Below are 21,656 nucleotides of genomic sequence, written 5' to 3'. Positions count from 1 at the left end.
GTGTGTAAAATCTGGTGGAATAGTGCACAGGTCTAGGAAGATGTCCCGTACGTCGGACCATGGACGTATTAACTAGATAGTTTATTCGTCAATGATCGGACGCAGTTCCTTATCCGGAGACCCGCCGACAGACTGTAGACAGGTGACAAGTAAAGGGCGACTGTCCGACTGGACCACCTTCGGTTATCTGAGTTAGTCGACTATAGTCGAACTAAACGAAACCGAATGTCCGTTAGTCGGAACTATATTCCGGAAATAGTTCGAAAATCAAGTGCATTCGGTTGTTAGTTCCGACCACTATTCGACTAGATACGAAAACCGAATTTGGCCCTGGATGACTGGACTAGAGTGACTAGGAGCTTGGTTGATTGGGCGACCGGAGGACAGGATGACTACCCCACTGGTTGACTGGACGACTAGCTGACTAGATTTAAGTGCATCGAATTTTGTCGACCTGCAATTTAGTCATCCAGTCACCTGGTCGTCCTGTAGAATACCAGCAACACTTAACATATCATGCTCTGTAGCGTGGATGTGTATAAAATATGGTGAATAGACATAATTCGTATGAATCGTATATTGTTGGTATTCGTATTTGGAAATTCTGGGAACGGCCGATATAACTTCGAAAAAGGCAGAACGGCAGAACTCACGCTATATTCAGCACGTATAATACGTGCGCAATAGTCATTTGGCCGCGAAAAATATGGTATCATTTACATTTGGTATGATAATTGACAGCCATCAGAGCGAAATGATATATAGTCCTAATAGTCGTTTATTGTCACCTAATCAACGTTTGATTATGAGATATGCCAATCATTGGGTATATGATAATTAAAGTTAATCATTAAAACGGTACAGAACGCGATGTTTCTAATAACGATTATGTCGATAAATGGCCGATCTATATAAATAATGCCGTCGATAGAGAGGCGAGCGATTGTGTGAGAAAGAAATGGTGACGACTGCGACTGCATTGTATGAAGCCACCTCGAAAGCCGCGATCTCACGGAGACGATTTGGCCCGGGATATTGTAACAACATTTCATATTGTGTATGAAATATTGTTTTCACTCGTCATGTATCCGATGAATGATTTTATATATGTTTCGTTACAAATTTTCAGAAAGATAAAGCTATCTTATCTAAATTGGCCCGGATCAGGCCCGAGTCAAATTTAGCCTATGCCTAATTAGAGAGCGCGTTCACACGTAAACCACTCTCTCGATACTTAACAATGTCCCGTTTGTTTCAGTTGACGATGAATGAAACCATCATCGATAGAACGTTTCAACCACTGATTTTCGACTCTTCATAAAATTCTGGGCCAGAAAAACTAACATCTAAAACTACTAGTGCAAAGTGAAGTGAGTCACTAACGGAACCAGTTGCAATTCGAACGCAATCATTTGTCCCGTACTAAAATTTGGTCGGGTTGTTCCAAAAACGCTCGTGCGATCGCAGCTTTAAGTAGACGTAAAACTATAAAAACGATCGCTCGGGGAGTTTTTTAGTGGTCTCGTGATAAGCCGGTATATTCCTCCGCTGGTTCTTATCGATAGTATTTCTTTTCCGCAGTCGGGGCCCAACCGTACGGTTACAGCGTTCACCGTGTTTCTGCTTCGAAATACTCGCCCCATCCCCCGGAAGTCGAACGAATAGGACGGCGTTCATCATATAGGAATGTAGGAAAAATTCCACCGGGAGAATTAGCACCGGTAAAAATGCCAGTGCCAAACATGCCACCAATGGAAAATGACATTAGGATAGGAAAAATGCCACCTATAATTTTTTTTCCAACAATCTAAAATGAATACATTATGATAATTAAACGCTATAGTTTATTTTAACGCTTCCTCTATCCAGATGATAACACGTCCGAAGTATAGTTAATCAACTCTGAATACGTACTAGGAAAAGACTCTTATCATTTATGTATTAATGATAGAAACAGAATAATATACGGCATAAACACAACAAACTGAATATATTCAAAGCAAAGCAAACTAGGGGGTTAAGGGAAAAGGAAGTAAAAAGCAAAAGGATCAAGTAAAAAGAGATCATTGACTGGTTGCCGTTTAACCTATTTTTTTCTTACTAAAAGTAACCTGGTGGCATTTTCTCCTTTGTTTCACTGAATTTTGATAGCATTTTTTCCGGTGGCATTTCTTGCGATGGCATTATCTCCGTAACAACGCATCATTCAATGCATTCGGTTCGTTTTTATAGACATTCTTCTTTTGTTAGTTTTTAGGTGTGGCTCCATTCCCCGCAATTATGATTGAGTGATTTATTTGTTTAAAACATCATACGAATTATTTTCGTAATTCCATTATACAGATTTCAGATAATGCATGTACGTAGATGCAAAAACAGGGATTTTAGGATTTGTTCAGATAATATACAACGAATCTTTCCAATTTACAAGGAACGCACACTCTCGATTGTGAGGAATCATACTACGGTGGCGATGAAATGTATCAAATCAAATCAAATCAAATCAAATTTCTACCCATGCCGTGGCTGGGTATTTTCTAGTATATACGTAATAATAAACTAATTCGGTGAAATCAGGTGACGGTTTCATCATACATCTTATCGGTTGCGTTTCTACCAGAAGTTTTCAACTTTCTAAGTTTTTTTCTTCGTTTCGTTGGACCCGCGCCCGGTTCTCTAAAACGGTTCCAATTCGCAAGAGCTACGCATGTGGCTGCGAAACGACAGAAGAAGTCGAGTACACGACTTTATACTTGAAAGTATAGATTTCCTGTAACAGGTTTCTGATGTCGGAGAGACTATTATCCCTGGATCCGCTTGAATATACCTGGGCAACCGTTGAATGCGAATAAAAGCTAATTCCTTGTTATCTGAGTATAAGCCATAGTTTGCTTTCGGCAAAAATTTGCCCGACGAAAATTTCGCGAAATTTCTGCCATCGATTTAAACGGTTCGATTTCCATAAAAGTTGCGCGCAGAATGTTTCACGAAGTTCCTGAACGTGATCCTAAAAAATGTTATTTTCTAAATCGTTTTTCTTTTCTGTTATATTTTTCAGGTCCACCAGTGGTATCGCAGCGCGTGGCGAAATACCACACGGCCCGCCTGGGACACAACACGAAGATTCCGTGTCCGGCGGAATCCGACTCGGACGCGTATTACCAATGGCACAAAGACATGCAAATCATCGGCGGAGGCTGGGAGCGATTTGAAGTAATGAACAAAAGACTGCGAATCTTAGACGTAATCATGGAAGATTCAGGTGTATACAGATGCACCGTTACTAATGGATTTGGTTCGGTGTCCGTCAACATTACATTAAAAGTGATCGGTAAGTTCGCGCCTGGCTTTTAAGCGAGGCCCTTATTCCGCTCCTTAAAGATACCACCGGTGTGAACGAGGCGGCTCATTAGCCGGATAAAACGTCACGAAAACCGACCGAACTCTGGCTCAAGGTTGTTGTGAAGTTTCGAGAAAGACGAAGGCGGAATAAAGAGAACACCAAGACACTTCTGACAAAAAAAAAACGAATGATTCCCGGTATTAGCTTTTACCGGGGTCTGCTTTTGACATCCAGGTTATGTTTCTAGATCAGATGTCATTTTCAGAATTTTCTTTTCTGCTGGAAAACATATCCTTTGTTCTGAAAAGATGACACGTCCCTGGAGCTGCTGTTAGTCTAATGCGCAGTCCAGTCTCCGGAATTCAACGCATCCCTAAACTAGATTATGCGGGGCCGTTGCACTTAATGGGATGGCTGGTTACCAAGGAAATACATTATCGTAGTTTGCCTGAATATTTCCGGAAAGCGAGTATAACATAAATTATAAATTATTCAACACTCTGCCCTCGCGCGGTCAGGTTGTTGTTTTTATTTCTCCATATAGGGCCGCGCTGTAGCGCGACGTGCTGTCTCAATTGAATGGTGATCAATTCATCTGAAATTTGTAGACAGCGAAGCATTCCGCGATGCCTTTCCGATTGTCAAATGAGAGATATCTCAAATAATTTCCGGCGAGTGAAATGTCATTGTAGATGGCGACGTCGATGTAATCCATCATTCGCCATTTCCATAGTTACTGTCGTTAGCGTCCGCGCGCGCGTAAGTATACAAGTGACTCACGGGCGCGCAACGGTTTTCGTTTGTTTAGAAACACACGCTGCGTATTGATACGTAATTTCGGGCGACAGTGCACGTCTGCTCGGCTGTCCATCCTTTCACAATTGAGCAATAACGAATTCGCTTTTAATCGCATCTTTTTCCGCATCGAGACAATAATCCGCCGACAATCGCCATGAACCAGACGTCGCGGACAAGCGCATTAGTAAAAATGTCATATCATTCTGAGGTAAAAAAGTTGTATACAATAGGTAAATAGGTTTCCCTGGCGGGCGATGTTGAATCATGCGCTGACCGCTGTGACAACTGCGACTAGACTGTATAAAGCTATCTACTCCTGACACCCGCGTGGCGGTCATCGCTCCGATTCATACGGATGATAAGGGCGACCATGATGTGTTTTTCATACTTCACCGGCCAGCGGGGGAGCGCTGATCAGGTTGTATCGGGTCTATAGTAGCGATGTCAGAAAGTCATTCTCTCTACGCGCCTTTGGCAGCGGTGTGAATGGAAGAACTGTCAGTATCTGATTCATACCATGAGTAATTGCAATCTCGCTTCAGTCGAACTCTCCGTGGAAATTGAAAACAAAACTAATTGGGCTGCGAGTGCTTTTTCTATGATTGCCGAACGTCGAACGGAGATCGCATGAATTCAAAACTCAATCAAGATTTCATTCCGCACATTCGCCAAATCATCTCCGAAATTATAACAATATACGTTGATCTGAATAGCAAACACGAATCTGTGCCTGTTATTTGGTAATAAAGCATACCGAACTCTCATCCAGTTTGATACAACATATCAAAACTCCTGGTAATTATCTTTATTGTTTTCCCAGTTTAGAATAAACTAACCTATACAAATACAATCTACAAATCTATAAATTCACACAGAGTTTTTGTAATCTAATTTCATGGGTTCGAATCCCGGTGGCGACAGAGTTTCTTGGTCGAAAGTCTTTCTCTGGTCTCTCCCCAATTGAGAAACAGAAACATCGAACCAGCCAATAATGCCCTGCGTGGCTCTCAGTGGGTTGAGGTATTTAAAAAAAATTATCTGCATCTATTTTACATCTGCAAAAGTCGTCAATGATTATAACACACGGATTCGGATCATACATCGATATATTTTAATCGGGGGTTTACACGGCGTGCGTTGTGTGTGTCTCGTCCAGTCGCAACGTGTGAATCAATCAAATCTCGTCTGTCATCCTATTTCTACATGTCTATATGATTCTGTAATCCGTGTGGCGATCGCAGAAGATTCAACTTCGGCGACCGATAATGCAGATATTAAGTTTTAGTATCTCGGTGAATGATACAGTTGCTTCATCCCTCGTCGGCAGAGATTCGAACATGGCGACATCGTGAAGCCGATGGTGCCAAGTCAAATAGCTGCGTGCCCGGTGAACTAATGGCGACCTTTGTGTAGTCGGTTGACTATTGGCGAACTTTAGTAAAACGGAACGTCGGTTGGTTTGACCTTTTTTATCGAAACATTGGTCACCGTATTATCACCGTTAGTGAGACACTATATCCGTATTGCGACGATAATATAACGAGAATCCCACAATAATGACGAAAAAACTGAATTCAACTGAAGCCGATACTGAATTCAGTGTTCCCGAAGATGGTGAACATCAGAATATAGTCGAAACGTTGAATAAATTAACAGCTCAAGGAAACATTTCCGGACTTTATTTGTTCGTTATTGTTGCGGGACCTTCTTATATTAGTGGTGAAACCTAATTCCAAGATGGCCGACGCTGTGAGATTGGTATAAGACCGAGTTATAATGCGTTCGATCATAAGCTCTAAACTTCGAAAATATTATTTCGTATGGTATTGTTTGAAAATGCCATTAGGTTCGAATTCATGCCGAGGGACGATGTGACAATATTTGCAGCGACGACATTCGCAACGCTCATCTCAGCGAGGTCGTTGGATTCGACATCAAAGATGGCGTGTATCCGTGTGTGTTGTCGAACATGACCAACAAATTAGACCATCTTTTAAGCTACGATTGATTACAATCACCATGACAACAGTTATTTACAAGGATTATTCTTAATCCCGGATGATGTTTGTTTTAGATCTTTCAATTCATGATGGTTTGCATTAGGACAGCGACAGGGAAAGGGTGTAATTCGAATTCAGAATCGGAATTGGATTTCTTTATCCATTATAGAATCATATTCGCCCAACATAAATCAACAAATAACATCACCGTATTTCAGGGGCAGAACCAAGGGGAGTTATGGGAGGGTGCGCCCCTTAAAATGTCAAGTTGCCCTAGAATTAAAATTTAACTGGAAAATGAAAAATATCAAACAACTACTGGTATACCTTAAAAAGTTTAAATTCATACGAAGTTCCAAGAATGAGTTAATATTTTGCGATGGGTTTTCTTTCGGGGTGTCTTTGTAATTATATGAAATGCCTTTTTTCGGGGTTGCACCCCTCCCTAAATCAGACTCTATAGATCCGTCCCTGTATTCGAAAGGTTTGTCTGTGGTATACATATTCATTCATGACTCAAATCGTGGCCCCGGTTTACCTGAAAAGTGTGGTTTAATTTGGATGTGTACACTTTAAGTTCTCAATAAGCACAATGGTTCACACTTTATTGTTTCAAACTGAAGCATTTCTCAAACTTGGCCGTGAGAAAAAATTCTAGCAAAACGATTGAGGGGGAGATTTTGGTCAACAGTTCTTTGGAACCCCCGATTGTCATTGAATACACATTATCACGATCGACGCTCGAATCAAAATTAGATTTTAGTTAAACTTTCGAGATCACATCGATGTTTGATAGATTGACCTGTGTTGTTTGTCACAAGACCCGAAATTCAACTTTGGCAAATGGGTTCACCAAATAGGCAGTGCGTGATTTTTGACATGGAGAGGTTGATCAAACATTGTTATGCACTCCAATGAACCCTTCATCCGAGTAACTGCCAAACATTCGCAAACTTGTTCTCTTTAACCAAACGGAAATCTCAGACGTCTCTCACAATCTCGATGCGTTCGGTGTACAGGAATTCGAACTGCAGCGAAAGTTGGAATGCCACGCGGTGGTGGTGCTATCAAGATAAATTCAACTCAAAAAAAGACGATCGATTTTTTTCTAACTCGCCTAGCGGAAAAAAGAGAACGGTGCCGTTGAGATTGATGCATATACGTAACAAAAAGGTCGATCCATATCTAAACGCGTAGAAACCGTAAATGGTATAAGGGTTGTGTTTCTTTCATGCGTCTAGAGAAGGGAACGAACTTGAGGGTTTGTTTTTAGTGCTCGACAGTTTCTGCGTTGAGAAGCATGAATCGCGCAGAAACGAGCGCTCGTTTAACTCTTTACAGCCCAAGGCACCTTTTGAGTCGACGCCAAGTATGAAGGCGGACGGGAATCGGGCCTGATTCCTCCGGGATGTAGATTCTGTATCCTGCCCAGCATACTGGTTGTTGACAAACTCCCTCTCTGGGAAATTATAGAAGGCAGGTGATAGGGATGTGCGTCACGCACTCACATTCGATTAGTTTCCTAGGATGGCCCGGGCTTTAAAGGGTTAACGCGTGTTGTTTAGTGGACAGGTATTCATAAAGTTGTTATGAGAACGGTATTGAGATGCAAGTTGTATATACGATATCATTATGGCTGATATACGCTATTACTCGTATGCTTGTTAGTTGTTGTTAAGTATTGATAAAGATAGCCTGTACATTATAATTCCATCTTTCACTCATATACGTGTCAAGTGATTAATGGGTTTTCGCATAAGATAGAAGAGCGTTCGTCAGTGTTAGCAAAACCTGTCAGAAGTTTTAGCAGCCAGATACAAATTGGTTCGCTAGCGGGGAGCCTACCTGCCCCCGAACGGCCTATTTTCTGACCGGGTCATCGCTTACTAACGCTTGGAGAAGTCCCGGTGCTCGAGTTAAACCATGGTAACGTTTTAGAGTCAATAGTTAAACTAATGCACGGAGCCCTAACCGTATCTCTCTACTTGCTCGGCATTATTGATAGCAGCCCAGAAGGAGAAGTGTGCGCGCTGTCATTACTCACTTTATATTGATGATTTATGATATGTTAAGAGGCCTCCCGAGCAGGTAGTTTTACAAAGATGCCCGGCAACTCCGTCAATAGAAATTTGGCATTTTTTAGAGCGTCGATGCGGATGAAAAACCTTTTATTTCGGGTTGTTTTTTCTTCTTCCTCCAAACAGAAATGAATAAGCTTTGCCATTTTGTGCCCCGGTGCGCGCACAGACTGCCTACAGGCAAACCCAGATTTCTGCTGCCGGTTTGAAGACGCTTCTATTCTATTTGTTGGACGGTTCAACGGAACGAGGACCGGAGGTTTGGCAGCAATTGTGAAAGAGCAGAATCCCTTGTAATGCCGTTGATGTTGGCGTATTCAAGCGGTCCAGGACGCCGAAAATAGAACATGAATAAGTCGGGGGCGATCAAACGATTTTAGCATTGAATTCAAAAAGAGCTTGTAATTGAAACTATAGATGGCCTATAATGTCTCCAGTCCCGGTCGAATGCCATGTGTTTGATATCGCGACAAAGGCTTTTGTCGAAATCCAAACATCGTGGCGTGCAAGTGTACACTATATCTTCGGGAAATGGCTAATAATGGAAGACGGTATATGAACTCAGGGGCAAAGTTTGTCACGGCAAGAATGTATACATACTCGGCTATTATTGTTTACTTCCTATATACCTGCTGTCAATCATACAGCTAGATATAATTACGGTTTTGTTTGACGATCCTGTTGGTAGGGCACGGTCTTTACAAGAACAACAAAGGTGACTCACATAGTTGGCTTTTCTTTTTCTCATCTTGCTCATTTTACGTTTTGACAAACACCCCGCAATGTCAATCACTCGTCAACGAATAAATTATCTCATCGAATTTCTATAGAACCAACGTTCTTTTTATGTATAAAACTTCGTGCGTGTTCATATTTCACTGGTGAATGAATGAACCAGAATTTCAAGTATGGCGATATCTTTAAGTATTTGTGTTTAGGTGACGTTTTCATAGCTGAAAACTTTGAATGAAACACATTGTACTAATTAACAAAAGTTCTGAAATATGTTTACGTACGTTGTAGCGTCCTTTTGTCCTTGAAAATTTGATTCATTTTGGCAGGGACTTTCGGCGATCTGTTTTTTCACATGTTTATTGGAAACGATTATCTGAAATTCCCCCATAACAGCGAATTTTTGAAACGACACACAATGTTTCGGTTCCATACTGTCGAAGGGCGAAGAGCAGATTTTTCGTCCGGCAAATTTTCTTGATTCATATCATCACACAGGCCATTCGCTATAGGAACTATAGCCATGTTACGGCGTTGTCCGTTTCAAATATACTTGCTTTGTTGATATTCGAATCTACGATCAGCTCTTGCTCGAGCGCCGTTCATTCGAAAATGTTTGAAATGTTTCGTGATTGAAATGCCGGTCGGCGTCGAGCAGAAAACACAATAAGTTGATAAGACGGGATCCGATTTACCGTTTTACCTGTTAAAAGCTCGCTTATCTCGGCGGCGGCCGTATCATATTGGACGGGTACGATAAAAAATTACATCCTCTAGTAAATCGGATATCCCTTATGTCTGCGAAGCACGGTCGGTTACACAATCCCTGCCCACCGGAGTCGATGTTCTTGTTTGTTGAAACACAGTTAACCGTCGAGTTCTCGTGATGGTTGGGGTCAGAGGCCCAGTTGCCGACGCAGCTTGCTCGACGCTGGCATTTCATTCGGCTTATTCGCCGCGCTATGCGGATACCCCTTATTATAATTTGCCGCTTCGAACTAGTTAGTAATGGGAGAATAGCGCACACAGAGAACTACTGTTGCAAAAAGCGAAAAGCAATCATATACGTCTTTACGCTTTGGAGGCCGAAACAACAACATTTCCGAAGAGGAAAAATAGCTCTCCTTAATGCATGAACTCGATACATAATGCTTTATGAAGGTGGTGATTTGAAGCGAGATTTCTTTTGCGTAAATGAAAGCACCAATTCATTGATATATTTGTTTGTGAATTACAAATTTTCTTCTCAAAACATTTCTTATAACGAGCTTAGAATCCGTTACATATTGCGGTGTTGCTGAGATCACGGACGTATAATGTAGTTTGTACATTCTATGCTAAACTACAAGATCATACTTATGCAACACTATAGCCGCGATCACTCGAAGACAATTTGGCCCGGATCAGGCCCGAGTAAAATTTGGCCTGCGCCTTATCAGAGAGCGGGTTCACCATATTTTTACAAAATGAGACACTTCCGGAACGAGTAGCAATTCATACAGAGTAATTTGGCCCGGGCCTGGTACGACGTTTTCTGTTCGGGCTAGACAGGCACGGATCCATTTAGCACCTTTGTGAACGATTGCTCCTTTTGGCACGGGCCAAAAACCATTGCGTGATTGCTGCTCATACTTTTCAAGAGACGCTTTCGATTCAAGTTGTTCATCATCAGCGGCTGTAACAAGTTCGAGTAACAGCAGTCGTATTTTCGACCGTTGGAAATCACGATCAGCAAAATATCCGTGGCTTTCAATCATAGTTCAGAGTCTCTCGGAGGTTCACTCGATCTGAATGCCTTACGGGCAATCCATTTATGCTTCCTATCACTGTGACAAGCATTTTTGCCGTAAACCAATTATTCAAATGTTATCATGATTATGAAAAAAAACCCAATCAATGATCGACGAACGCTTCTAATCACTTTGACGTCGTCAGTCAACCAGAAAGCCTTTACATGAAGACCTCAACTGACTGTGGCGTGATTGCTATATGCTATGCCGTCTCCCTCGGGAAATAACGAAGCAACCGGGATCCCTTTATTTTAGGTTTATTTAGAGCGGCGTCCGCGTCGTTCGTTTTAAATAAATGTCGCATAATGTTATGACCGGCCGCGTTCGCGGGGACTTCGAATTTGAATGAATCAGCGTCGATCCCGTGTCAGAACGTCTGAACTCAATTTCAAGTCGCCGAGGTAGCGATTGATCTATACGCTTATATACGCCGCCCAGAGATTGAAACAAGGTAATCTCTGAAAGCCAGTCTTCGGTAATTTCATTACGCGTCGTTGCCGGGAAAAATATTCCGGCGTGAACAGAATTTTAACGATTTTAGACTCGCATTAGAATTGGAGCTGTCAAGCTGCGCAGCGCGGAGGAAGAACGCCCGACGCGGTCATTAAAAACAACCAGTATTCATGAGTCTAACTTCGTTTAACTAACATGTGTCAGCTTCAATACGAGTGCCGAGGCTGTTTTTGTACCGCGCGACAGTTTTAAATTCGAAACAATTCTTGGATAGAGCTATTTTTCCATCTCTCGCTGAAACGCCGAAGGAAATATCGATACTCGGTCGATTCGCGGCGGTCGCGTTGAAAAATCAGGAAAAATTTAATTACGCCATCTTATTCCGATGGGCTTTTTGTATATTTGATGAATATTTTGAATATATTAGATCGGTCTCGCGATAAATCAGGCACTTGTTTGTCTCAAAATGATTTCCGGTAAAGACAAAATTCCCTCGGGCTGACGAATGCCTCGTTCGTCCGTGGGTATACGGATCTAGTCTTCGTGCGGTATAGCCTATGGCTGGCGTAGATTTTCGCAGAAATTTCCGTCGTATTTACCTAACGATCAATATTTAATGTATTAGACAAACATAACGTCTGTCAAATACAAGTAAATAATCGGAGAGCATCATGGCACCGATATACGAAATGATATTCATATATATTGTTAGATCTTCGACCGGATAAATACAAATATAATACAACCATACCTTTCCATCCCGGCCGCATTGCGTAACAATATTTGATATAATTGTTGTTATGGAAAATCCGAACAAAAATTTGCTCAGTGCGCCACCAGTAAAGGTTGTATTACATAACGCATATTTGCTTATATAATATTATGATAGTGCTTGTGTATTGTTTAGCGTGCTATGTCATAAAAGTTCGCACATAATTTCGATGTAATGATGAACGCAATATTTGCATTCGAAAGTATTTTCGAATATCAATCGCTACCTGCCACACTCTCAATCATTGGTCGCTAAGGGTCTACTATCTTCTCAATAAACCCTTATAACTATGTATTTCGTCAGAATATTGATATTTCTTGGCTTGAATATTAGCAAAAGGCATAAAGACAGTCTTAAGGAATTTTGATATTAGATATATATACTTTATGATAATGATAATAATGTTTTATTCAGTTCGAAGAGAAATCAGTAGGGTATATATTCTTATCCGGATCTCATCTGAATCGAATATTGTAGTTTTATTCTAAGAATTCAAACTCTAATAGACTCAATCCTAAATCTCAAAAAGAGGTATGAACGATCGACCGACCGGCCGATCGAGCATATTGAAGAAATTCCGCGCTTAAAAGAAAAAACATAAAACATAAGATATTTTGTTTGAATTGTTCGTCTCTTTCGCTGCGGAAAGTGGTTTTCGGGGTCGGCGAAAAGAATCATGTCGGCTGTAATCGAGGGATATAATAATATGATATGTTTATGCAAATATTCTAATTAGATGATTCACAATAAACGCACACACGCGCGCGCACAATGACAGCTCAAACGCTGCACAATTCATGCATGTTATTTGCCCAAGTTTTCCTGTGGGATACGAGAGCGTTCGGTCATGGAATGACTCACGAAAAAAAGTCAGGGTTACGTGTATACATCCGATTGTGATTGACAGAGAGCTCCGAATGAATTAACACAGAAGTCTACTGACACGTTGATTTTCAACAGCACTGATATAAGTCCTGAAAATCGTTTCATGTTTTCGTCTGGTAACAATTTTAGTCGGGAGAGTTAGTATTTTTAATGCCGCGCCATATGCGACTGAAATCGTCCGCGGGGAGAGAAAAAAAACTGGAAAAATTTCTGCAACGAAGGTTGCCGAGGCCTGCTTATCGTCGAGAAATACCGTGATACGAATTATCAGAATTATCAGAAAATTCTACTTTGATCACTGATTCCTGAATAAGTATGAAAAATACCGTTTTGTTACGAATTCACAGAAAAAGAGAAATATAGCTTTGGTTTCTTGTTTAAGGTTTTCGAAAATGCTTCGGAGGCCGCTTTACTACGTAAAGGCCGCCATTTTGTTTCGGATTTACAGAAAAATAGAAATGTAGGTTTGGTTTGGTGTCGGTTTAAGTTTTTGAAAATGCTTCGGAGGTCGCTTTCAGATTCTCAGAAAACGATAAGGCACGTCTAGATGATGAAACCTGAATCATCTGAAATGCTGGAAACCAAATAGTTTGACGATAATGACATAACGAAGAGAAGGCCACAAGGTTCTCTTATACAATAATGATAATGTAGGTTAGTGGAGCAAATGATGATATTTCGGGATGATGAGGTCTTTTCGACCGGAAAAGAAATGATCGAAATAGTAAGAGATTTGGAACGACACATTTCAGGTTATGCGCACAAAACGCCGTGTTCGGAATTACTCGGCACGCCAGTTCGTATCGAAAGTCGGCGCCTTCAAATCAACTGCGATATTAGTAATCCTTCCTTGCTAGACGTCACTCGAAATTACGTGGTCCGAACGGCCATCGCGCGCGCACAATTGACTGTTGCTCCGCGGTCAGATAATCGGCTGCAACAAACCGGTCAGAGCGTTACTTTCTCGTCGTCCGATCTCATTTAAATACCACCCGTATATAAGCAACTGCGACTGGGCAGAAATTGATCAGAAAGCAATTTGTTTCACTCACACTTGTCGTATGAAGTCAATTAATTACTGCCTCAGGGACATCAGAAATCCTCTTCCATTTCCCAACGATAAGCCGAACAAAATGCTCGCCTTGTCAAAAATGTCACATCCGACCATGTATAACCCTTACCCGTAATAGATTCTATATCACGTCTGAAATAATATATCATCGTTTTTTTTTTAAATTTTCGTCTTTCTATTTTGCAGATGGAAATACCACGGCGAACTTTTCAAATTCACCGGGAAGTAAGTGTAAATTCATATCGATATTCATCATCTCAAGTCAATGAGGTACCCGCAGGGGTGCTGCTGTGTCAATCGAGGATTCCACGCATGGCAGGCGAGGATCCGCCAGGTTCGCTAGTAGCAAGTTGGTCGTCCGCCTTCGTTTTCTTCTACATTTCAATTAAATCGAAATGAACTTTTCTCTGGGTGCTGTGATGATATACCTATTGGGGAGTCTAAAAATCCAGTTCACTTTTGACAACCGACGACCTACTGCTCGTCACGCCATCTGGTGGGATAGCTGGTTTTGCGGGTACCCATTCAATCGTGTCTTTTTCGGTAGGAGATTCGAACGTTTATGTATAATCATTTCGCTCCCTGTACCGAGGGTATTCCTCGTATTCAGTTCATTCCGCTCAATTTCGAGTTGATAAATTCTGCGCACTGTGTAGCCCGACCATAAAGCTAGTAACAAATTTTCGCCCGCGTTAACTCGAGTTATATACGCTATCAATGCGCGGAGGAAATTCAATTCCAAATCACGGGTCTCTTCGGAGCCTTCCGTATCTGCGTTCCCCGGTGAACGAATGCGTCGGGTGTGAATTCCGTGTAGCAACTCGAAATTGGCAATCAGCTATATTTCATCGCTAACCAATCATCAACAGCCATATTGATTTCAAATTTGCTGCTAGTTTCGAACGGTGTAGCTTCCGCGAAATCAGCCGATACTCTTATTGCTGACAAACGATTTTTCTCTCCGGGATTTCTGGTTGCTTTCCTCCGATCGAGATCCGATCCTTCGGTTGTAATCTCGATCGTGTTGAGAGATCCCGGAGAGAATCTGCCTTGGAAATTGACCCTGCCGTACGGAACGTAATTCGATATAGAATTTAATCTGTTATTAACAAAATCTAAAGAAAGCAATAAAAAACTGGACTACAATTTCCGTGGTTTGTGGCTTGCATTCAGGTGCAAACTGAATCGATCTTTTCTTTATATGTGTACACATGGATTCAAAAATTGCAAAAACATACTTTTCAGTTTGATCTCTTTATTTTCATAAGATATTCATGTCCTAATGAAATGAATTCTTTCTTTATATCTTCGTAACAGTGGATTCAAAAATGTCGGAAATATTTTCACTTTGATCGGTTTATCCTCCTTAGAATCATTCAATTGCAAAACAGCGAAATTCAAGATTTCATCAAAATGGCTGAATTTGGTTTATATACAGAAGCGGAAAAAAACCTACTCCATTAGTTTACATTGTGAAATTGATGATAGAACGTATTGGACAGTTTTGTCGATTTCGCAATTCTGTTTATGATTGATTTATCTATCGTAGTGCCTAAATCGATTGCGAATATTGGCAGCACCTATTTCGGTGTCATCGAGGGTGGTGTAAAAGCCTTTTTATTTTTCTAATTGGCCATTTCTTCTCGAAATCTAGTTGCGCCCTTGTTCGTACACCCGGAGAAGCTACGGAGGGAGCCGATACTACGGCCAGTCGGCAACGACATCCGGCTGAAATGCAAAGCGAAAGGTAAACCGCGGCCGACAATAACCTGGTTCAAACAGGTCGACGGAGAATGGAGAGAAACGCAAGGAATCAAGAAGTCCCAGTGGACGCTCGAGTTGGCCAATTTGCATAAAGAGGACAGTGGCAAATATATGTGCAGAGCCGAAAACCGCGTCGGATATGTAAATTACACATTTGAGCTTAAAATAATAGGTAAGATTCGGGAATTACGTGCCACAGGCTTGTGTTAAATTTGATAGAAATAATGAATGATAAATTGTTCTTATATCGCGCAAGGATCCTATAGTACAGAGCAATATGCGCCCCTGTGGGTAAATCTTATCGTAATAGTCACAGAACAAAGTGGTTTTGAGATGTCTTTATAACTGATCCAGATTGAGATGACATAAATCGGAAAGATTTGATTTATTCCACAAAGTCTTGGCGCTAGACGCGAAAAAGCTTGCTGTCCGAAAGTTTCAATGTCAATTTGATAAAATAAATGAATAAAAAACTTTTGAATAAGCTTATCTATGAAGAACAATATTTTCGTTTTCTGCGAGTTTACAAAACAAATAGTCTTCATTGATTTGTAGAATATATTTCGCGGTGAATTCTATTTTTTTTCCGCCTAAGAGGAAGAATTTTAATTCACGATTAATAAGCGAGGATATTTTTTTCCGACGATCTATTACGCAATACAATATCGCTCATTCAGCCCATGGGAACGATAAGCATATTCGTGTTTGCATAATTTAGGATAAATTACCACCGCGGGGAGCATTAAACACATCAGCATATAAAAATACATTAATGAAAATTGATGAGAACGAAACAACGACTGCCAGAGGAAAAGATGACATCATCCTCTGGAGCGTTGCATCACCTTTGATATTTCAAAATATTCTCGTCTCCATTATGTCCGTTCTCGCGTAAGAAGCGAAGAGACATTCAAGTCGAGAGTGTGGGCAACGTCAGAGATTTTGTAAATTTTGCTGCAGATACCGGATCATTCAAATTCTTATTTACTATTATTCAACCTTGTCAATCTTTGATTAATAAAACGAAATAGTTCGAAATCTGCTTATTTCGAATTTTCGATTTTCCAGTAGCCACGACATTTCGACTGGTCACTTCCAGCCATCGTCAAATGGAATGGTGGCCGGAAGTGACTAGTTGAAACGTAGTTTCTAATGAAAATTTGAAATTAGCAGATTTCGTAATTTTGTATTGCAGAATTATATTGCTATTTTTTTCAACACGCGTTATAAAGTGTATATAGCCTATACTCTCTCGAGATCCTGTGTTGCTCAAAAGACCGTGATCGCTTTAGTTTTTTGTCCATCAAAAACTATACGGACCTAAGATTAACTATCGGATTTGATAATGCTCCGATAATTCTCCGAGGTCTCGAGAGAGGATTTTCATATGAAATTCTGTACCATGAGGTCGTAGTGATTTTCATTAGTTTTCGGCTATTCGGTCTTCTTGTAACATTTAAGAAAAACTGGCACATACACTTAAGATATTTATACGATATAACATGCGATGTTTATGATATTTACAGAACGCGAACTAATGTTGAAACCGGAGTTAATTCCACCACATCCCGTGAACACTACTGTTCAGTTCGGTCACACGGCTTCCTTCCAATGTAAGGTTCGCAGCGAGGTGGCTCCTCATATAACGGTAAGTGTTGTTTGTTTTGTGTATTAAGTGAATCTGAATGTTATTATACAATAATACATTTGTTGGACAAAGTTCCTACGATTCGATTATAACGGAAAATGTTAAAAAGGTTGAATCTTCAACGAGAAGCTGAGATAGCACTCTACACTTGGAATTCGGGATTTGGGTGTTGAGAAAACTGGGAACTGATAGAACTTATGTCTTGGAAAGTGGCTTCAAAAAGTCCATTTTAATAATTTGATGCTTTTTTAATCCCCTTTGATAGAGAGGAGTACCTGGTACTTGTTCCACTGTACTATGGTTCTGTTTTAGTCGTGGGTCTGGTTGCATGTCAGTTTATGATATTTTGGGTATAAAAAGATCTCAACTGAAGCCTCTGATAGTTTGTCTGTACAACCAGGGGCCAGTTGGTCAAAAGTTGCTTAGAGTTAACCAGTGGATAGTTGACATAGTGACAATTAAAAGTTCTTTTAACTATGATATTTATCCACCGGTTATCTTAAGCTAACTTTTGAGCAACTGGCTCCTATATAGATTGTATCATTCATCATCCTATACTCTAACCGTTTCAGTGGTTGAAAAAGTTAGACAGTAAAATGCCCGTCACGCAGCCGAATCAAACTATCGAAGTGAACGGCATGGTTTTACACGTGCTGAAAAAGGGAGAGGTCTGGTTCCGCAAAGATGGCTCCTATTTAAATAAACTGACAATTCACAACGCACGAGCGGAAGATGCCGGCATGTACGTGTGTCTTGGTGCTAATAACCGCGGATATAACTACAAAGAAGCATATTTAGTGGTAACGCCAGGTAAATATACGCCGTTAAGAGTATTCGTCGTATCTAGTTACGGGTGCATTAACGTTCAATAATGTTGTTTACAGAATCGCCCGTTAATGCGGTGCGTAACGTATCTTGATCAAGGACTTTCCTATAGTCAAGTTTCACTTTCCCGATCGAAATAGCACATCCCCACTCAACCGTAATGTGTTCGACATTTAATTCAGATTTTTCCGTCAATCATTTCGTTGCCAATGGACTATCTAAATATCGCCGGTTTCATCATAGTTTAACGATCAGAATAATACCAGATAAATGAAACTCAGAGATAATAAAGAAGCTTCCAGTTTCTAGGCGCCATTTTGTGGCGATCCCTCGAGATCCTTATTGTTTGGATAATGTTCACGCTTTTTTGAAACATATGTTTTCATTGAATCTAAATTAGCTATGCAGTATCTTGTTTGATAAACCTAATCTGTACACCATTTTAAAGGAAATGAAATGCAGGGGTCGGTTGCTGAAAAATTGTTTAGAGTTAACCAGCGGATAGTTGACATAGTGATAATTGAAATTGCATTGTAACTGTGTTATCCGCTGGTTATCCAACCTTAGAGCAACTGACCCCATGTATTTGCCGGTGATTCTTGGAAGTACCGTCATTATTTTTCTAATTTTTTCGGTTTTTTTCAGATCCGAACGCGAAGCCATTAGACCGCCATACGAAAAAGGTTCACAATTCGACGCCGTTGGACGATATATCAAACTATTCGTTAATCATTGGCATTCCGATCGCGTTACTCATTATAATAATAATCATCGTAATCGTTGTGCGCCAAAAATGCACGAGGAAACCTCAGAAAACGCCGGCGAAACGCTACGCGCCGGGCACGGCCGCGGGCGCGGGCACTGCGCCGACCACCGAACGAATGTTAAAAAACTACAATTCGGACATGCATTCGCAGTCGGACTTCAACAATTCGTCGAACATGCAGAGAATGTACATGCAAACGCCTCAACACACTATGTACGGTGAATGCTAGTTCCGTAACGACCGCTATTAGTCACCGATGTTTTTTGTCGTTTATCTCTCTCACTGACTCTCTCTCTCTCTATCTCTCTCTCTCTCTCTCTCTGTTCGTGACGATTATGTGATATATTGTATACACAAACATACAAACAAAAAACCTCTTCTCGAGCTTCATTATTTAACGAAAAAAAAGGAATGAACCAATTACGAAATGTGGGCATGTGCTTTTTGGTTATGTCCGTATATGTTATTATATCGGTGTATAGACAGTATTGTTCTCAACTGGACAACAGGGTAATAATAGAAAAAAGGCGTTCACACAGTCATTGTATATTGAGGCAACGTCGTCGTCGTCGACTCGTGAAATATGTTATTTTTTCTTCTTTTTTAAAAATGTAAATTACCATACGTATGCGTGTGCGAAAGATTATTATTATTTACATATTAAATGTTGTTGATGATATTGTATATTAGCGCAGTGATGGTAGTAATAATAATAATTATTATTATTGTTATCATTGCTATCATTATTAATGTCATTTTGAGAAAGTTATCGTGAAAATGAAATTTTTATGTCAAGCTATCAAAACAAATATGTTGACTATATACGTATGATATGGTCATGTTTCTTTTTTTGTTAGGATTCACATCGATTCTTCTTAAATCTCTTGAATGTTGAATATTTATTTCATGTACATCGAACGAGGCCATTCATTAAGTATTCATAGTCTAAAAATTTTCTGTACACAAAGAATTCGCTTCCCACCCGGCAGGGATTCGAACCTGATGGCATCGCTTGAGTCGGTCACAGCACGAAACCCTTGCCCGGGGAGGATGAGAATTTGTAGCACAACTCGTCAAATCGTTTTGGTTTCCGTAGACAAGTGACTATCTGATATAATTGAAGTGAAATCCCACAAGATAATGAAAAAAAAACTGAATGATAATTTGACGTTTCTATCCAATTCTATGGGCCATTTTCAAAAACGGTTTTATCGTGCAGTCATAACAATATCATTGTTTAATTTTTAATTTGTTAGTTTTTCCATAGAACTAAGATGGTCTTAGACTGGTCTTAAGTCTAAGCCATGACTACGGAACCGGCCCCTGAGGCTTAAACATTGACGTAAAAGCCTCTCAGAATTTTTCAAAAATGTCTTAATTTAGATTTCGATGCATACTTAATGGATGGCCTCTTAAGTTGTCGCAGCTATGCTGTTCGTTATGTTTCGTCACGATTTGAGGTGTACTCAAGCATAATATCGTGCACGTTGCATTCATCGCTACGGCTTTCGTCAAGCTGAGAGTAAAATTATGATAGAACAAAAACGAATATCGCGAAGTTGAATACTGCGATGAATGAAAAAACGAGCGGTTAAAAATTAGGGGCGGGTGGGGGGATTCGAAAGAATCGTGAATCGTGAACAGGGTGTAATCATTCATTCATTAATTGGATTAATCAGGGTACTCATAAAAAATTAATTTAAAGTATGATTTTAGGCTAGAAAATTGATACCTTGTTTTTCCTTTCTGTTGACCCGGTCGGCCGCCTATCTACTCTGTGCATTATTTTTTTAAATCATAATCAGGCTAACCATAACAGACCGAGCAGCTGTAGAAATGAACTGATAACAAATTTCATTGCGGTTTACTAAAATGACCCGGCCGATCCGAGGAGAAGCAAGGTATCATTCGTGTTCAGCCTTTCTCGCAATTCATCGTATGATCGTGAACAGGGTTATTGGAGTAATCAGGGTACTCTTTGAGTTTTTAAAGAAAAAAAAAGAAATTATCGTAAAACGTTATTCATTATTCAATATACACTAACGTAAATGATCACGAATGACAGGGTATATAATTAAGATTAAGACGAGCGTTGATTTTGCGCTTCTATATAAAATCTATAAAAACGAAGCGTCTGTTCGTTCGAATAAGAAATCGTTCACAGGGTAATTGAAAAACAAGGTATATAGTAGGCATCCTACTACAATAGACTATAAGGCCGCGTTTAGTTTTAAGAAGGCATAACTTGTGTATTGATACCGACTATCGGCTGCCCCCTAGTACAACGAGGCAGCATTCCGTTAAAGTAACGATACGATTTAATTTTCTAAATTCTAATCGTGGCACTTTTATTTCGATCGTCTTCGCGACGGATAGTATTGTTTTCCTGTATTTTTGTGATGTATACTAATACATATACCTATATATATATATATATATATATATAAACATATATTGTAGTGATTGTACTTAGAAAATTAAGTACTTATGATTACTGATGTATGAAATGCGAATGATTTTTTTTCCTCGTTCGTTCTCTCGTTATAAGCCGTGCCTTCCCCGCACTGGTAAAATAATGATAGTTCCAGTCAATTGGTTTCATGTGATTGATAATGTCATGCTGGTAATTGAAAATACGTCTGCTACCTCGGCGATACCGTATTTCCGTGATTTCCTTTGGATTTTCTATGGATGATGAGTTCAGCGGTGGCCGGGGGCATCCGATTTCTC

General features: G+C 40.3%; 1 protein-coding gene across 2 annotated transcripts in view; it reads left to right on the top strand.

The window, feature by feature from the left end:
* LOC141899450 (fibroblast growth factor receptor-like 1) overlaps positions 1 to 21,320 on the top strand; it is a 41,117-nt gene extending 19,797 nt beyond the window's left edge. For both annotated transcript variants that reach the window (XM_074785762.1, XM_074785763.1), the window contains 6 exons: positions 3,059 to 3,331; positions 14,110 to 14,148; positions 15,578 to 15,859; positions 17,214 to 17,335; positions 17,908 to 18,145; positions 18,806 to 21,320. In XM_074785762.1, the coding sequence (XP_074641863.1) occupies positions 3,059 to 3,331; positions 14,110 to 14,148; positions 15,578 to 15,859; positions 17,214 to 17,335; positions 17,908 to 18,145; positions 18,806 to 19,155 (1,304 nt within the window). In that variant the 3' untranslated portion in view covers positions 19,156 to 21,320. The remainder of the gene's footprint in view (positions 1 to 3,058; positions 3,332 to 14,109; positions 14,149 to 15,577; positions 15,860 to 17,213; positions 17,336 to 17,907; positions 18,146 to 18,805) is intronic.
* Positions 21,321 to 21,656: the final 336 nt, after the last annotated feature.

The sequence above is a fragment of the Tubulanus polymorphus genome, chromosome 2 (genome assembly GCF_964204645.1).
Source record: "Tubulanus polymorphus chromosome 2, tnTubPoly1.2, whole genome shotgun sequence".
Classification (NCBI taxonomy): domain Eukaryota; kingdom Metazoa; phylum Nemertea; class Palaeonemertea; order Tubulaniformes; family Tubulanidae; genus Tubulanus; species Tubulanus polymorphus.
Note: the sequence above shows the minus strand (reverse complement) of the source record. Positions and strands in the feature narration are given on the sequence as shown.